Here is an 18658-nt window from a genome sequence, read left to right on the forward strand (position 1 = left end):
CCTGTGAGTCGTCGTGAGGGGTACCGCAGAGCGTGCGTTTCTGCTTCTTCGGGGGCTTGTCTGTTCTCCTCGGTGTTTTAACACCGCTGCCCCCCTGTCCTCTCAAACTCCGTCGTGTGTGTGAGAGATTGGCCATCTGTGCGCCGACCGAGAGACGGTAGGACAGATCTTTCATTCGTCTGTCGCTGACTCACATCTGACCCATACCTCTAAACCCCCCCTCTCTCTCTCTCTCTCTCTCTCTCTCTCTCTCTCTGAGTCAGTGATTTCAGCTCAGAGGCTCCTAGCATCCATCTCTCACTCTCTCGCTCACACTCACAGACAGAAGAATTTGAATTTCCTACACTGAGTCACTGCGTTGCATCTCGCAAGTCCCAGAATTCATTTGAATATATCAATATCTAAGTATGGAACATCAGTTTATGAGACGAGGAGGGGACTGGCAGCTCTCTCTTTGGTACTGCCGATAACCCCCCGCTCGCCCGTCTCTCTCTCTCTCTCTCTCTCTCTCTCTCATGACCTGACCGAAGGTATTTATGAGCCCTGCTGTGAACCCTGAGGTCAGGTGAAGCTGCGGGTTATGGGCCGGCCCACTCAACCCCGGCCTGGGCTGCTGCACAGGTTTTAGTGCCGTGAAAGACGGAGATCAGCGGCCAGGTGAAATAACGGGCAAACGTCTTCCGAGCGAAACGCAGGCGTCGGGACCTCTCCGGGCACAGGTCGAGGCCATAAATACCTTTGAACGTTATTACCGTTGAACCTGTCAGCGCCTCTCACTTTCCCTGACCCTGAAAAAAACAAAGCTGAACCTGTTCTGGGAACATACCGACCTTTCTAGGGCCTTGTTCAAACAGAATTTGACCCAGATGATCTTTCTGTATTTTTGTACAGTTTTACATTTTTACATTTTAAATGAGCACGGCAGACAATCAACCCCCCAGCACCACGTGATCGGTAACAGTGGAAAAAAAAAGTGTGTAACGCCCCCAACATTACAATGTCCCGCCTATGGTGGTTAGTCTAAAACTAAGGGCCTAGTGCTAACCTGTGCTCAGAAATGTTTGGTCCAGAACCAGAGGTTTAGAGGAGGAAGAAGCAAAAAAAAAAAAAAAAACGACCCCAGTAACAATTAAACTCTGGAGACGTGTCATCAACAGCATCGTCGGCACGCACCCCACCCCCCTCCCCCTGACTCGTACTGTTCTGGGAGCAATGTGTGACAGGGACAGCCCCCCCTCCATCGAACCCCTCAGTGGAACAACCCCCCGCCCCGTTCATTCACTGCTGCAGCACGATATAAACACCCAGCTGAAACTGAACTTAAGTCCTGTCGCCCAGAGAGTGGTGGGGTCGGTGGGGTTGGTGGCCATGGGGGGTGGGGGGGTGGGGGGGGGGGGTGGGGCAGGGGGGTGTCCACAGCTGCTCTTTCCTCTTTCCAGTGGACAAAGGAAAACCGCTGGAATGTAAACAGAGCGCTCTTCATGCGTTCCCCGGGTTCCCCCGGTCGGCGGCAGGCTCGGAGCGGACCGGAGCGGGGCCCCCCCCCCGGCCCCCTCCCCTCCGCGATGCGGGCTGACCTCGGAGCGGGTGCCCACGCTGCAGCTGCGCCTCGGGGATCCACGCCTTCGCGCCCTCCTACAAACGAGCAGGGCCGTCATTAGCATGCCACACATTCCCCCGGGCAGCTGGGGCCACGCCCCTCTCTGTAATTTGTTGGGTGTAGGCAAAGTTCAGAAGGCGCCTCTCTTTGAGGGTTTCCAGCTAACACGTGTCACATGCCCCCCCCAACACCCCTCCCCCCTTCCCCCTCCATTGTAACAGAATCTTTAAAGGTCTCTCAGATCCTTCAAGTGAGTTTTCAAGCGGGTTCAAGTCTGGAGACTGAAGGTGGTCGTTGCAAACCAGAAGTTTTGCGGTCAGTTAAGATTTCTTTGGTTGCTTTTGAGAAATGCTCGGCTCGCTGTTTTGCTGAAAGGTCAATCTGAGGCCAAGTTTGAGCTCCCTGACGGCTGGATGCCAGGCCAAAATGTCTCGGCACTTGCTGGAGCTCATGATTCCAATTGAACTTAGCAACTTAACTGACCCAAAGAACCCAGTTCCAATGGAAACGTATGGGCAATGTAAATGGACATTATGGTCCAATGACACCATTTTTAAAATTTTTGTCCCCATACACCAGCAATGGGCCTGGTGTCCCAGGAAAGTTGAAATGGTCTTATCTACAGTGAAATATGATGGTTAACCTTTGGTGTTCTGGGGTTGTTTTGTATGTACTGTACGGATATTAAGGTAAACAAATTTAAATTTAAAAGAATATAAATATTATCTCATTTATATATACACGGATATAGCTGTAAACAAATATGAAACAAAAAAAGTTTCACACAATCATTTTTAAATTAAGCTGAATATTTAAAACGATCATTTAAGCAACTGATTCCCTGCAAAACAAAATTCAAATGAAGGGTTCTATTTCTCCGTGGTGCGAATGAAAGGTAATTTACCTACATTTCACCAACAATAAAAATGTCTCCTGTACAAATGAGCTTTGCCGTTTTTACAATGATTGCCCCGTAAACCAGGCTCCATAACTCTGCCTTCCCAACAACAGAGAGCAGTTTATCCCTCTACAAGGCTGCAGTGCTGTCGCTTAGCAATGCCATTGTTCATTTGCATTTTAAATCAGACTCAGTTGGAACATTGTCTTCCGTGGCCATTTTGCCCTGCTGACACTATTTCACGTAGTTCTGATTTGTGTGGGTTCCCATAGAGACCTCTTCCCCCCCAAGGGCAAACAAACACAGAAAGAGAATGATACTGCTTTATGAAGTGCACGGCAGCGCTTGATGTCACAGCATTGCTTCTCTCACCTCAGAGCGGCGTTTCTCGCTTGTATATGGCGGCGCTGGTGGGGCCCTCGAACTGCAGCTTGATGGCCTGCTTCAGGTTGAGCTGGGGGTCCGCGCTGGTGAGGGGGCCCACGCACTCGGGGGATAAGGCACTGGGGGAGGGGAAGCCGAAGGGCGGGGACAGGGAGCTCTTACGAGGCACGTCCCGAGCCTCCCTCTGGGGCCCCTGGCCGTCCAGCTGGATGGGGTACCCGAAGAGAGGGCCGTCCCTGCTTTTCAGGGGCCTGGAGGGGCAGTCCTGTCCGGGGCTCACCCCCAGGGAGGCCATGATGGAGTTCCACCTCCCCTGCCTCCGCTCCTCCCTGTCCAGCCCGGCGCTCTTCACCTCCGGGGCCCTGGGCTGTATTTCGGGCCAGTCCCCGTCCCCTGGGGAGCCGAAGCCCTTGCGGGGCGCGTCGGCGCCGCAGTCGGCGGGAGGGGAGCCGGCCCGGGGGTGGGGCAGGCTGTTGGGGGCGGAGCCGGGCGGGGGCAGGGTGGAGGGCCGGCTGCGGGGGAGGGAGTGCTGCTGGATGAGCTGGGTGAAGCTCAGGCTGTCGGCCGGGACGGTCCGCACGGTGGCCAGGGAGTGGCAGGTGGAGGACTGGGCGGAGCGCAAGCGCTCGGCGGTGGAGGAAGGCGAGCAGGAGAGCGAGGAGGTGGAGGGCGGGGCCTTGAGGGGGGCGGAGCTCCCCGAGCTGGCGGAGGACTGGGTCTGGAGGGTGGAGCTCCGAGAGGGCGGGGAGGCGGGGGAGGGCAGGGGCAGGACGCCGGCGTAGGTCTCCGCCCCGTGACTCTCCAGGAGCCTGACGATGCGGGCGTGGCCCCTCTTCCCCGCCACTTTGACGGGGGTGCGCCCGTGGCGGTCGGCGTGCCGGGGGTCGGCCCCCCGCTCCAGCAGCGCCGCCACCAGGTCGGCGTGGCCCTCCTGCGCGGCGATGCAGAGCGCCGTGGCCCCCTCCCGCCGGCAGGCCAGGTCCACGGCGGCGCCCCCGGCGTCCAGGAGCAGCCGGGCGGCGGCGGCGTGGCCCCTCCAGGCGGTCGTGTGCAGGGGGGTGCGGCCCTCGGCGTCCCGCGCGTCCGGGTCGGCCCCGGCCCTCAGCAGCAGCCCCAGCGCCTGGGTGCCGCCCAGCCAGGCGGCGGCGTGCAGCGCCGTGCGTCCCTCGGCGTCGCGCGACTCCAGCGGCGCCCCGCCCTCCCGCACCAGCAGCGCCGCCGCGTCCAGCCGGCCCTCCAGCACCAGCAGGTAGAGCAGCGGCCGGCCCTCGGCGTCCCGCACGTCCGTGTCGGCGCCGCGCCGCACCAGCAGCTCCGCCACCTCGGCGTGGCCCTCCAGCGCCGCCGCCGCCAGCGCCGAGCGCCCGTCGTAGCCGCGGTGGTCCACGGGCGAGCGGCGGTCCAGCAGGAGCCGGGCGGCGGCCAGGCGGCCCTCCTGGGCGGCCAGGACGAGCGGCGTGCGGCCCTCGTTGTCGGGCTCGGCCACGCGGGCCAGGCTCCCGCCCTCGGTGAGCGCGGCGCAGACGGCGCGGTGGCCCTCGCAGGCGGCGGCGTGCAGCGGCGTCCAGCCCAGGTGGTCCTTGTGGTTCTCGTCCAGGCCGCGGTCCAGCAGGAGGCGCACCGCCCCGGCGCTGCCCCGCCCCGCCGCCAGGCTCAGCGCCGTCCGGCCCTCGCCGTCGATGGCGTCGGCCGTGGCGCCCCAGAAGAGGGCGGCGCTCACCGCCGCCTCGTGGCCCATGGAGGCGGCGGCCAGCAGCGGCGTGACGGCGGCCGAGGCCGTGCCGCGGAGCCCGGCGCTCTCGTCCACGTCGGCGCCGGCCTCCAGCAGCAGCTCCATCACGGCCGCCTGGCCCTCGTACGCCGCCAGCAGCAGCGGCGTCATCCCGTCCTTGTCGCGGTGGCTGGGGTCCGCCCCCCGGTCCAGGAGCGCGCTCACCACCTCGGCGTGGCCCCGCCCCCCGGCCGCCGACGGCACGCACATGGCGGCGACGCACAGGGCGGTCCGCCCGTCGGCGTCCGCCGCGTCCACCCGCGCCCCGTGCGCCAGCAGCGCCTCCAGCGCCTCCCGGTGGCCCATGTAGGCGGCGGCGATGAGCGGGGTGCGGCCCTCGCGGTCGGCCCGGTCCGGCCGGGCGCCGTGCTCCAGCAGGGCCAGGACGATCTCCAGGTGCCCCGCCCAGGCCGCCGCCCGCAGCGCCGTGCGCCCGTCCGCGTCGCTGCCGTCCACGTCGGCGCCGGCGTCCAGCAGGAGGCGCACCGCCTCGGCGTGCCCGCCCCAGGCCGCCAGCCGCAGCGGCGTCCAGCCCTCGCAGTCGGCGTGCTCCAGCGTGGCCGCCGCGGCCGCCCCCGCCCCCCCGTCGCCGCCGCGCCAGCCCAGCAGAGCGCGCAGCGCCCCCAGGTGGCCCTCCCGGGCGGCCAGCGTCAGCGGGGTCTGGCCCTGGTGGTCGGCCAGCGCGGGGTCCGCCCCCCGCGACAGCAGGAGCTCCACCGCGTCCACCGCGCCGGCCTGGGCCGCGCCCGCCAGCAGGGTGCGCCCGTCCGCCGGGTCGGCCCGGTTCACGCTCGCCCCGCCGTCCAGGAGCAGCCGCACGAACTCCGCCCCCTCCGGCGACTTCCCCGGGACCCCGCCCCCAGCGCCCTCCAGGCAGTGCACCCCGAAACCGGACCCGTAGGACGGGGGGTGCACCCCGCTCGTCAGCAGCAGCTGGAAGACGTCGGGCGGGACCAGGACGGGGGGCGGGGCCTGGGACTGGGTGGGCGAGGGGGCGTCGCCGCCGACGGCGGGAACTCCGGTCCACACCATCCACAGCGCAAGCAGGGCGGGATCAGATGTATGCATGCCGGAGCGGAGGAGGTGATTGGCCAGCTGGCAGATGTCGGGCGTGGCCAGCTGAGCGGCGCGGAGCGTCAGGGACATGGCCAGCAGGGCGTGGCCGTCCTCCCGGCTGCACAGGTACCGCTGCGTGCAGTACTTCACGTCCAACAGCCACTCTGCGAAGCTGGCGTGGAAAAGGGAGAGAGTGCCCCCCTCCTCCCCCTCCTCCCCCTGCTCCTCCCCCTCCGTCAGGAGCGGCGAAAGGGCGTCCAGCCTGCGGCGGAACTGGGCGGGGCCGAGGGCGGGGTCGCGGGTCCACACGGCGCGGTACAGCAGCTCGGGGCTGAGGGGGCGCGGGGCGGCCAGGAGGACGTCGAGCAAGGGCCGCGCCTCGGAGAAGAGGCCCTTGGGAAAGAGGCGCTGGCACAGCCACAGGTAGAGGCCGTTGAGCGTGCCGGGGATGTGGCGGATCTCGCGGACGGCCAGGAGGCCCCGCGACACGCCGTCCAGCACGCGCTCCAGGAACAGGAAGCAGCCGCCGCTCTTGATGTGCAGCAGGTTCAGCATCTCGGCCGTCTCCGGGGTCAGGTGCCTCCGCAGCGCCCCCTCCTGGTCCAGGCGCCGCAGGATGTACTGCTGCACGTCGTGCACCACCGGCGCCTTCCGCAGGTCGTCCAGCACCAGCTTACGGAACCCTGGAGCGGAGCGGAGGAGAGGGGGAGCGTGGGAACCACGGAGGAGGGGAGGGAGGCGAGGAAAGGAGATGAAAGAGGAGAGAACCAGAAAGGAGGGCAGAGGATAGCGGAGAGGAGAGAAGGAGAGAAAAAGCTACATCAGTTTTTCCGCACCATATGGGTTGTCGTAAGCTACACAATGAACCGAAATGGACAGAAGAGGACAGCCTGACAGCACAGTGCTTTCACTCAGTGCCTTGACCACAGTAACGGAGAGGAATGAGAGAAAATGAAACTGAAGTGGCAGAAGTCTACAAGGCTTCCACCTCCAATGACACAGAATAGATAAGCACACGGCAGCAACAATGGTTTAATCCCATTCACAGAATTACTTTCTACCTTAGTGTAAACGGGATGAATTCTCCCTTCCGTTGGCTCTGCTCCTCATAGATTTGCTTCTGTCTCATGCTGTCATTGCCTGAAACACTAAATACTGTGCTTGTGTTTAAATGTGGAGCTATCGCACCCCGTCACGAAACCACTTCAGAAGCAACTAAACCCCCAGATCACCAATTCCGCAGTAATGACTGTGTGGGAAGTTCATTTTAAAACAAACAGGCTAATTTTGCCCGACGTGGGCAGTAAAAACAGCATAAAAAGCATTCAGGAGATAAGGAGAAGCCAACAGAACAATGGCGTGTGGGCAAGAGAAATCTGCATTCCCGCTAAAGCTGCGTAACTGATTCCGTCTCATCTGGAATGGACCGTCTGCAGGGATTCGCGCAACTTAAAGCCCTGCTGGCCCTGCTCACGCTGGCCGTAGGTGACCTGCAGGCCCTTCTCACCCGCTGGTGCCTCTAGTGGCAAGACCAAGGTACAGCATCGGCAACCCAACCCAAGAAGTCAAGGCGAGCCGGTGAGGGAGTGGAGGCCCCCCCTGTTGGGGCCAGATCACAGGCTGGGATGGGGCATTACATGAGAAACCAGAGGGATCATGGGAATTGGGGTGCCTGGTCCTTTAATTCCATTACATCAATTAATTTGGCTGATATTTTTATTCACTTACCTCCAATAAATCATAGCACCCTTGCCCCATACACCAAATGTGGGGACAAGGGTCCTACAAGCACTAGAACAGAGTGGGACAGTGACACTCTACATCAAACAAAGTGGAGAGATGCAGAGTGTACTGATTTTTGTTTTTGCCTAAACCTCAACAACCAATTTGCACCCAAGAACCCAGGTGAGTTGAGATAACACAGCAGACCCTCTGGCTCTCCAAGACCGGAGTTGGGAACCCATTCTGAAGACGAAGTGCAAAGTTGAAAAGGCCACTACATACGTGTGCTACATAGAATGATACATTTATACATTCATCTATTTGGGTCCTAAGGCACACGTGAGCGTGGGTCGGGTGGTACCTGAGAACATGCGGTAGGCGGCCCGGTTCTGGCGCCGTACGGAGCAGATGAGCAGCAGCCAGCTGGGGAAGAGGTGGTGGTGCCTGGACAGGAGCTCCGCGATGGAGCCGCTCCTCCCCTCTCCAACCCCCCCACCCTGGAACCCGGAGTCCAGAGAGTCCACCAGCAGGAAGAGCCTGTGGGCCGGAGGGGGGGTTTCCTGAAGGGGCAACAGCACTGCTCTGCGTGGGGAGTGGACAGGGGAGGGGGGAAGAGAGGAAGGAGAGGTCAGAAGCTTCACCGGGAGAATTACAAGTCTTCGGTTGTTGCTAAGGCTTCACAACCAAAGGCCCAAGCATTAGCCTTGGGGGGCTATGGAGGCAGTTGGAATGAACAGCCAGATAACAAAAGAAGAAGACATACACACAACAGTGAGTGTTTCCATAGCAGCACAGAGAAGCGGGTGGGGGAATGAGAGAGGTGGTTGTTCCACTAGCTACCAGACGAAGGGGCACGTAACCCATAATTCCACTGGTCTAATAACGCATGGCCTGTTGGGGAGGACCCTGTTCTTGGCCTGGCGTCCTCTCCCAGAAGTGAGGTCCAAAGGACCCCTGGTGTTTCCCGCTCCACCCTGGACACCCACATGTCTGTGTTGCCCAGAGACCCAGACCCCTAGTTGTGCTTCTGGCCTCAGAGGCACGGGGGTGAATGATGCTGGCACAAGCGTGTGGCCTTGCGCTCATGCTTGGGGCCGACCCAAAAATTTACGTCTCACTTTTGACCGTATGAGGCTCACTGAGGAGCAAGACCTCATCGCTGAGTTCACACACTTACAGCCCAACGGATGTGTCTTCCTGTCAGTGAATTCTGCTATAGGTCAGTCAGACACCAGTATGCAAAACAGACTCCCGCCTCACATTGGAAAACAGCAGAAAGGAGAACGGATTGCTAAGAGGTCACTCGCGGGGCAAACATAACAACCAATAAACTGTCAGAGAAGGGAATCAAATCCCAGCTTATGGCAGCCATATCTATGCAGTGGAAGAACAGCTGCCTTTATTTCTTGATTTGTTCCCCGACTGTACTTCCGAGAGAAGCATTATAAATAGAACCCAAGCAGCAATTCTGACAAGATGCCTAGTATGACTGAGCCATGAAAGGGCTGTTTCAATGAGGGAAATATACAGGCAGGCGAGGAAGCAGATACAATCACTCTTTCCTGTGATTTACAGGCCCATAATGTTCTGAATGCCACCAGCAGCCATATTCTCTCTCTCACCCACATGTATACACACGCTCTATGTCACAGACACTCTCTGGTTCTCTCCCTCACCCACATGTGTACACACGCTCTATGTCACAGACACTCTGTGATTCTCTCTCTCTCTCTCTCACACACACACACACACACACATATTCTATCTCTAACCCACATGCATACACACGCTCTATGTCACAGACACTCTCTGATTCTCTCTCTCTCTCACACACACACACACATATTCTATCTCTAACCCACACACACACGTTTGTATTGTTATACTTGTGAGGACTTCCCATTGACTTACATTCATTCTGTAACCTCTAACCCTAACCCTAACCCCAACCACTACATGCCTAACCTTAACCCTAACCTTAACCTAATTTTAACCCTAACCCTAAAACAGCCTCTTGAACTTGCGGGGACCCGCAAAAGGTCCCCACCTTGCGTAGTTTTCCTCATCTTTCTATCCTTGTGGGGACATTTGGTTCTCACAAAGATAGTAAAACAAGCCCACATATTCTATCTCTCATGCACATGTATATGCACGCTCTATGTCACAGATACTCTCTGTCTCTCTCTCTCTCTCTCTCACACACACATATTCTCTCTCACTCTCTCTCTCACACACACACACATATTCTCTCTCTCACCCACATGCGTACACACGACTATGTCACAGACACTCTCTGATTCTCTCTCTCTCTCACACACACACATATTCTCTCGCTCACCCACATGTATACACACGCTCTATGTCACAGACACTCTCTGGTTCTCTCTCTCACACACACTCACACGCACATTAAAACACATGGACCTACGCACACAATGGCAGGCTCCCTCTCATGCTTACGTACACTTGCAAGCACACACACACACACACACAAATTGGGGGTAATTCACAGGCCTCGGCAAGTCCCAATTGGGGAATAAATCATACATTTTGGCACATTTGGACAGGGTAATTATTAGCCTTTAACGACCAACAGCGCCATAGGGCAGCAAAGTGGCTTAGTGGCTAGGCAACTGGGCTTGCGGGTTCAAATCCTAGGCAGGGCGGCGTTGCCGTGCCCTTGAACAAGACACTTAACCCCAACCGCGTCAGTAAAACACCCAGCTGTACAAACCCGGCGAGGAGGAGAAATGTAAACTACGCGAGCTGCCAAAGATAAGGGCGTCAGCTGTGAACACGTAACACACGCTAATGCAGAGTAACGCAACGGAGCTCGCGCCATTGGTTAAAACACTGCGCAATATCCAAACACACTTGTTTTCACAAAGCCGAACAAGTCCCGGAACCGTCTGCCCTATTTTCTTCTGGAAAAAAAAGTGCGAATGCACGGCACCTCAAACAATCTGAATTACAAAAAAAGAAACTTTGAGTTTTTTTCTAGCACAAATATCCGAAAGACTTTGCATAAAGCCGAATCCTCAGAAAAAGTTTGTCAATTTTTAAAAAACAAATGTAGGAACATACATTAAGCAAACTAACACTTGAGTTGAGCATGGTCCCTGCTGAATAAGAACATAAATATAGAGAATAAAATAAAATAGAATAGCTTTATTTTTGCCAAAGGGAACTTCAGGATGATGTTAACTTCACGACAGTGGTGAAAACAGACCATTCAGCCCGTCTAAGCTTGCCATGTAATACATGAAAAATCTGAAAAGATGAAAAAAGGTGAAGAGGTAAAGACCTTCTGAAAGTGTCATCGGGGTCCCGTTGGCAGTGCAGGGGGTCCAGGGTCAGGGCGACGGCGGGGGTATCCAGGGTCTGGGCGTACCCCGGTGGGAGGAGAGGGCTTCCCCGCAGCTGCTCGACCAGGCCCAGGACGAACCTCCACACCTCCACGCTCCGCTCATCCTCCCGTCGGCAGAAGTGAGACGCCAGGCAGCGGGGCGCCAGTCCCGCCTCGAACCCGGCGTCGGACGAGGGCCGAACCGCCTCGGCGCACAGCGCCGTTTTCCCCGCCCCCGGCCCGCCCGTCACCAGCGCCCCCGGGCAGCGGGTGCCCAGCCAGTGCTGCAGCTTGCCCAGAGCCCATCCCCGGCAGTGGAAGGGCCGACCCTGGGCCGCCCTGCCGCCCCCGCCGCCGCTCATCGCCTCCCTAGGGGGAGCTGGCCGGGACGCGGTCCGCCGCCCATCCTGCACCGTGCCGCCTGGACGCGCCGCCGGGCTTCTCAGCTTCTCGCTGCGGAGAACGCAGAGGGGACCCCGTCTTCCTTATCCAACTTTGAGGCAACCTCTGCCCTCCTCTGTTTCCCAGAAAACCCCTTTCCCTCTCTTCGGAGGGGGGAGAGAATTCGATCCGTTCCCCCTTCCCTTCTCCAGGGGCCAGGGTGCGAGTGGGTCTAGGAGCAGTGAAGCACGATCTCACCCTGCTCCAACGTGTGTACAGACCAGCACAGACTCTGCCCTCTTCCACCAACGAGGAACTCCGGTGGCCACACCCACGTGCCTAAATCCACAGAACAAAAAAAAAAAACACGGAGAAAACAAGAGAGAATTGATCCGAGCAGTGCCCCTCTGTACGGGATCTCTCCCGATAATCAGTCCTCTGTTCTCCGCGTTTGACAGAGAGGGCCACCAACACTTCAGATAGTAGCGCACGGACAGAAATCGCTTCGTGTTTCTCCCTCTTCGCTCATTCACGCAGTGTTCAGTACATATTTTCTCAATCCCTCTCTTGCCTCTGTCTCCTTCCCTTCTTCAAAATTCCTTTCTTGCAAGTTGCTCCTGTTCAGCTCCTGCTCCAGACAGAGTTTCCTCCGCCTTAGCAAAAACACCCAGGCACACTTGCCCCCTCTCTCAGGAGATCCTTGACGGCTTCTCTCCTTCTCTCACTCTCTTTCTCCGGTCTTTCTTGTCCTCCTTGTTCTCCTCCCCTCTGGCTCAGCATGTCAAGGCATGTACTGGAGGCGCTTACAGTCAAACTGAAAGAGAGAGAGGGAGGGAGAAACAGAGGAACGTGAGTAAGAGAAGGGAGGTGACGAGGTTGCAGGAGGTCAAAGTTCATCCACAGAAGCCTACAGGCACACGGCAATATTCACTTCCAGTACACTCCTCCCGCCCCCCCTTTTTTTAACCAAAAATGCATTGTGTGGTAATCAATGGCAAACAGGAAATCAGAACCTATCTACTGTACTAGCATATACTCCAGATATCGGAGTAGTAAAATGGTACGCCATGTTCTGATGTTAAACATACAGTTCAATTCACCATGTGTATTTCTGTCACGTATTATTGCAAAATGGGAAATAAACAAACAAACAAACAAACAAACAAACAAATAAATAAATAAATCCGCTCACAGGCACAAAAAGTCATCTTCCCATGTGAGTAGGCTAAAAAAAAGCTTACAAGTTTGAACAAGCCACTTAACTTGTCCCTGTAGAGACATGTTACGACCATGAGTAAACTGATTTTACAACAATTTAGATCAAAATTATTTGGTGGCTGCCCCCTCCCCCTTGCACCTGCCTCTATTAGCCTACACATTCTGTCTACTCTATCGTTGTCCCACTGTAAGTAGGCTTTATATATATATATATATATATATATATATATATATATATATATATATGTGTGTGTGTGTGTGTGTGTGTGCGCGCGCGCGCGCACGGTACAATGAAGGCAATTATTTTTTAATTTGTTGTAATGCACTGCTGACACAAGGGCATGGAAAATGGCGGGGGCATTTTGTGTTGAAGAATGAAATGTGATGTTAACACAATAGCAGACTGCTCCATAAAACTGACAGGAAATCAATCCCCTAATCTACACGCAATTCCGCCCGGAGACGATCCCGCTATTTCGGATGGCTGCAGCGTCTTTTCCCGGGACTGACACACCCACAGTTCAAATCAATAAATCTGATACACGCTTGTCCTCAGATGGTCTGAAATTATCAAATGTTGCTTCCACAGAGATGAATTCGATTCTTCTTTCTTTCGCTTCTAAAATACGACGAGGAGGACAAATTATGAGGAGGTACGTGCGTAAAATGTTTTCAACAAGAAGTAAACAAAAATATTTGTTTAGCTGCTGTTCATTAGCAAATAGGCTACTGTAGGCTATCACACGAAGTAGCCTTAATGATTAGGTGTGCAATCCACCACAAAAACATCTGAGACTCAACGAAATAATTTCATGGCGATGTTAAAATGCACATTAATGCAACAAACTTGTAGTGTCGTGCCAAGGGGATAACCAAACTTCACTGGTAATTAGCCTACTGATTATTTTAATCCAATGTTGGCTACTGTGAGGCGATTCCGCGCAATCTGCGTGTGATAAACTTCAGCACAGCCAATAAAGATGTCACAGTAGCTATCTTGCTAGCTAACTTGTGTAAACTCCCCTCGGTGCCGGCTACAGGTGCCGCAGCAGTTGCAGTCTTGCGGGTGGAGTTGGGTATGTGTTAAATGGACTGTAAACGTGATATATTCTTTCAGTTTCTGGATTGGGCTAGAATACCTCACGCTCCGTGCAATCAAATTGCTGAGTCTCCATACATACCGATAATTGTTTTAAACGATGGCAACATATAGTGTTAACTACGATTTCAAGAGGCGGAGCAGCTCAGACAATAGACATAAATACAGCTAGTTTCATACTAACATACCCCAATGCAAAGCTGCATTTCCCGCGGATCCACAACAAGAAATCCCGAGGCTGGCTCAAGTGGGCCTGGTCCTTAGAGGGTTAAGGTGAAGCCAAAGATTATTTCTAGGCGTGAGGTAAACTGATCATTCAGGAAAGGCTGGGTTTTTTATCGAGGCTCGGAGGTAGCTGGCACTTTCACTTCTGGTTTCATTGTCTCCATTGTCTTCACAGCCGTAATCCTCGTGCGGACACAGTCAACCGTTTGAAACACGTTAGTTACGATCTTAAAAGTTTCCGACGAAAATAAAGATAAAAAGATCCAAGCGAAATCAGCTTCACTCGAGAGACCTCCGCCTGGGGGACATGCTTGGACGACTGAACTTGGAGTGGTAGTAAAAGGATGTCTTTTCCCAACATAGGCACAAGCAAGCCCCGATATTTTGACGTCTACTGAAGGAATGCATAATGTGAGCTAGATATCACATATCTAGGTATCGCAGATACGTGTCTAAGTGGATGTATTTGCCTTAAAAATAATTGTTTTAAAATTGTATGGAACGTGTCATCATTTTTGGTCATTTATATCCTAATGGATGATTCAGGATATAATGCATATGTATACCCATTTGAAATAATCACGTGCCAGAGTTACTTAAAATAAACGATGCGGTGATGGTGTAGCCTACTTTGTTCTCGACAGAGTGAATTTTGAAGGAAAAGGAACACAATACTCCTGTGAACCGGGGTTGATTGCAGTCTGGGCGACTATTTTTTGCTCATTGTGTAACACAAAGGAAATTGTCAGGGTCTGGTTTTAGTCCGTTTGCCTGCAGGACAGGAAAAAGTTCCATAATAGCGGGAAAAGAAGTCACAGTTTCCTTCCACCTGCTCCTTACAATTCATTCATTCATGCGTCCATATTTTAAGTAAAGTAACCTGTTTGTTTTTTTACTACAATTTTCATAGTCCAAAAACGAAATGAACTGGAAACATTACAGAACACACGCACGCCATACTGTGAGCTGCGGAAGTACAAAAAAATAAATGCTGAATCAATTAAATTGCAATCAAATTAAATACTGAAACCGATTAAATACAATCAAATCTTGCATCGTATGAAATTTGATATTGAAATAGTGAAGCTAATGAAATTAGGCTATTTACAAATCATTGTATCATGTGTCTGTCTGATCGCATTGACATTTTTTTATTCACTAGCAGTTTAATCAGTTCGATTCACTGCAATTCCAACCGCTACTGCTTTTATCATTTAACTGCTGCTGTCACTATCACGTTCATCAATTCAATGCCGCTTTCAACAAGACTTCATTAGCTTAGCTGCGGTTTAGCGTTTAGAACAAGTTTAAAGCCGTGTTGTCGCAACAAACGCGATTGCTGTGTCCTCCTTGCGGTTTAATGCACAACTGCGTTTTAGCGTCAACCCAGTCACGTGTCTTGCTGAAAACAGTTAGTGACCTCTACTAGCAGTTAACTGAAGTTTAAATTAAACCTGTTGTATACCTGGTTCCAATGAGGATTAAAGGGAGATATCTACTGATCCGATTATTTTAATATTTTAAAACGATGTTTCATAGAATAAGTTGATCATAAGAAAAACATAAAAATACGCCGCACTTATTCTTTAAATGTCTTTTTATTGTGGGGATAAATCTCATAGTTCTTTTGAGGGTACAATAATTTGTATTTCAATTAGGTCATCAGAAATAGGCTTAATATTTGGGAGAATCAAACATTAGCTCCCTTAAATGTTGAGCGATGCAGGGTCTGAAACTAGTACCCAACCACCCGGCAAATGTGGGGTGATTATGGCACTGTTGAGTAAACTGGACCAAATTATCAGACACATTGTCATGTAGAAATCAAGCTGCCAAGAAAATCCCCAAAACATTCATGGAGGTTCACACACGGTTACAGTGATTACATATTTGTGTAGGCCAACCCAGACTTTTCATATATCATGGGTTCCCTTGTCTGATTTCCAATGTTTTTTTTTTTTTCCCATAGGAATTGTGTTTTCTGCCGAAAATAAGGTCTGTGGTTAACATAAGCCTAAGAGAGTTTCACTTTTTGTTCTACAAGATAAATGACACTCATTAATATCTCATCTGTGAATTTCAAAGCCGTGATGTGCCTTTAAAAAGTAAGTTGCTATATTGGAAACTTGAAAAAGAAGTTGTATGAGTCGCTCTGGAAAAGATCGTCTGCTAAATACCTGTGATATTGATGGGTGGTATAATTTGATTGACACTTGGAAAACTGTTAAACTGCCCATGAATTGATAAAGGTGGTAGTGAAGATACAGTGAATTGATAAATTACTCAAAAACGGAAATGCAGATCATTGCCATTTATTTATTTATTTAGTGTGGAGGCAGTGAAATGTTTTTTTTAGAATGAAGCTCCCTGCCCTAGAAGAAAGTGCCATTAAATGCTTTATCAGATCTACTGTAATTAGTGAAAGCTTAAATGTTTCATTCATTATTTTGGGGATTTTATCTTTCAGCTGAGAAAAGGTTTCACTAATGGTCATGAGAAAATCTAACCATGTGAAAGAAGAAAAGGCGACGCTGTGGGTACATTTGGTGAATGGTGATAGATAATATTCAGCTGATATAGTACCTGTCTTGTACCGCAGTCTCTGCATCTTCTCAATTTATTATTATTCATTTTCTTTGGGCAAAATAATACCATCTCTTCCCTCACACAATTATCCTATGCTGGCCGCCCACACATGCCCCCACTGACAGAATGGTGTTAATGTTTCTCTCTGTGAATATAACTGTGCCGGATGCTGAATCAAGAAGTCATCATTCTACAGTGTGTTCTTTTGCATGGGAAAACAACCAGTTTCTTGCATATTACATACAGTACATCCACACCCACACAAATAGAAGTGAAAAGGTTCACATGTATAGTAAAAATGCTGATGTTGTTCAGAGGGCAAAAGCAGATCACTGCTTCAGTTCATTGACCTTGAATTTGACCTTACAATAACAACATTTTGTGCAGTGAATAAAACCAGATTTTCCTTCCTGCGTATGACTCCATTGCTTTTTAAGCACATCTCTTCCCTGCAATGACATGCATGCCATTTCAAATGAATGAAATAGCGTGTGCACATTCCATTTGTTTTCATCATGATAGGCTCCTTCCAAATGACATATTCTGAGATCTCCAGTTCTGTCACAGCACTTGCAAAATAATAAAAACATCCTAGGGCTGCATGAATGTTGGCTGTGACTGGCTTTGGATGCTTTGAACATGAACACAGCCACTACCTCAGTGAGGGGACTCCGCTGAAAAACAAGATAGACTGCACCATTATAGTTGATGGAGGCAATCAGGCGAGGCTGCCTCTGTCCATGGTCCTTCCTGCCTTTGGCTTTGGGAAACTGCGGGAAGCAACTAGACAAGGGGAGGCCTGCCTTTTCCTCCCCCACCCACCCCTTAGAACCATCACTGTAATGTGAGCGGTTTACATTTGGGGTTTACATTTAGTTTATGCAAAAGATGGAATTCAAAGTTTATAAAGCAAATAATAATTGTTGTTGCTGCTGCTGTTGTTATTCTTATTATCCATCCATCCATTATCTATACCCGCTTATCCTGGGCAGGGTCACGGGGTGCTGGGGCCTATTCCATCATGCATTGGGCAAGAGGCAGGAATACAGCCTGGACAGGCTGCCAATCTCTCGCAGGGCACACACAGCATTCACTTACACACTCTTACCTATGGGCAATTTAGAGTCTCCACTTAACCTCAACTTAAGCACATGCCTTTAGACTGTGGGAGGAAATTGGAGTAACCGGAGGAAACCCACGTGGACACAGGGAGAACATGCAGACTCAAACCTAGGACCTTCTTTCTGGGAGGCAACAGTGCTACCCACTGCACCACCATGCCACCCTATTATTATTATTAGCTTCCATATTTATTATACTACATGTTTGTCCTGGAAAAAAAACTTGTATCTCACCCTAGTCAGTTTACTGTGGAATGTATTTGGCTTGCTTCATGTGTACAGTATCTGACCTTCAACTACGATGGGTCAGTGGACACACCCCAGGTATATCTGACCTGCAACTGAACCGTAGCTGTACGGTGCATGCAAGTCCAGAGCAGATCGCAGCCATGGCCTGGCATGCTAATGGAAATAGGTAAAAGTTGGCTGAATCTAGCACTTTGTTGGACACAGCTGGTTTCTAGAAATGTGTGAATACAGCACCTCTTAACCAAACAACCGTTTACACTCATACTGGTACAATTATTGACTCAATAAATGTGGGTTGGAACTGAGACAAACGAAACGTTGAATGTCCTTGAGTTCCCTCTCCTGATATTTTGGAACCAGTCATTAAAAGGAAAGTAATGAAGGTACTGACTGCGTTACAATGCATTTGCATCCTGGTCCACTGCTGCTGTTTTGGTCTTCTGTGTGTATTCCACAGCTTGACACGGGCAAAATAAAAGCTAATCTCAAATTTGCTCAATGATGCTCAAACTGTAAAAGGTTAAAGCAACAGCAACACAAACATGATTGTGTATGTAATGGGAACATTTTTGTGATTTGTAGAAAAAAAGAATCGTTTAAAATATGTATAAAGCAGCATGGTTGCAGCCATGCCCTGCATGACGCATTTGACTCGTTTTGGTCAATTTGATGGCACACGGAACCCTTACTTTTAATTTTATTCCCACATAATAAACAATGTAAAAGTTGCACAAAAAGGAACGAAAAGCAACCGAATAGCAGTTAATTGTGTGAATATTAAACTAATAAAAATAATTAGCAAAAAATGCCCAAAAATGTTAAATATCTGAACCACAATACCTTCATACCTTGTAAACACATGTAATGGCTATGTGTAAATTTAACATGATTACTGCCGTGGCCATTGGTCAAGGATGACAAAGATTTAACTAAGGTGAGTTTAACTAAACTTTACTAATACTGTAAAATCATGACAATTCAAGAGAAGAAATCCACAACCAC

The 18658-nt window shown here is 51.8% G+C and overlaps 1 protein-coding gene and 1 long non-coding RNA gene across 2 annotated transcripts; one reads left to right on the forward strand and one right to left on the reverse strand.

Annotated features, from left to right (window-relative positions):
• Nucleotides 1-1406: 1406 nt before the first annotated feature.
• On the reverse strand, nt 1407-13877 carry ankrd50l (ankyrin repeat domain 50-like). Its single transcript, XM_035408006.1, has 5 exons — nt 13664-13877; nt 10736-11972; nt 7793-8013; nt 2871-6392; nt 1407-1635 (listed from the first exon to the last, which is right to left on the reverse strand). The coding sequence occupies exons 2-4, from the start codon at nt 11137-11139 to the stop codon at nt 2872-2874; spliced, it is 4146 nt and encodes a 1381-aa protein (XP_035263897.1). The 5' UTR covers nt 11140-11972; nt 13664-13877; the 3' UTR covers nt 1407-1635; nt 2871.
• Nucleotides 12705-14287, forward strand: LOC118222419. Its single transcript, XR_004764280.1, has 2 exons — nt 12705-13748; nt 13876-14287. It is a non-coding gene; the product is annotated as an uncharacterized LOC118222419 (long non-coding RNA).
• The last annotated feature ends 4371 nt before the right edge of the window (nt 14288-18658 follow it).

The sequence above is a fragment of the Anguilla anguilla genome, chromosome 3, assembly GCF_013347855.1.
Source record: "Anguilla anguilla isolate fAngAng1 chromosome 3, fAngAng1.pri, whole genome shotgun sequence".
NCBI classification, from domain to species: domain Eukaryota; kingdom Metazoa; phylum Chordata; class Actinopteri; order Anguilliformes; family Anguillidae; genus Anguilla; species Anguilla anguilla.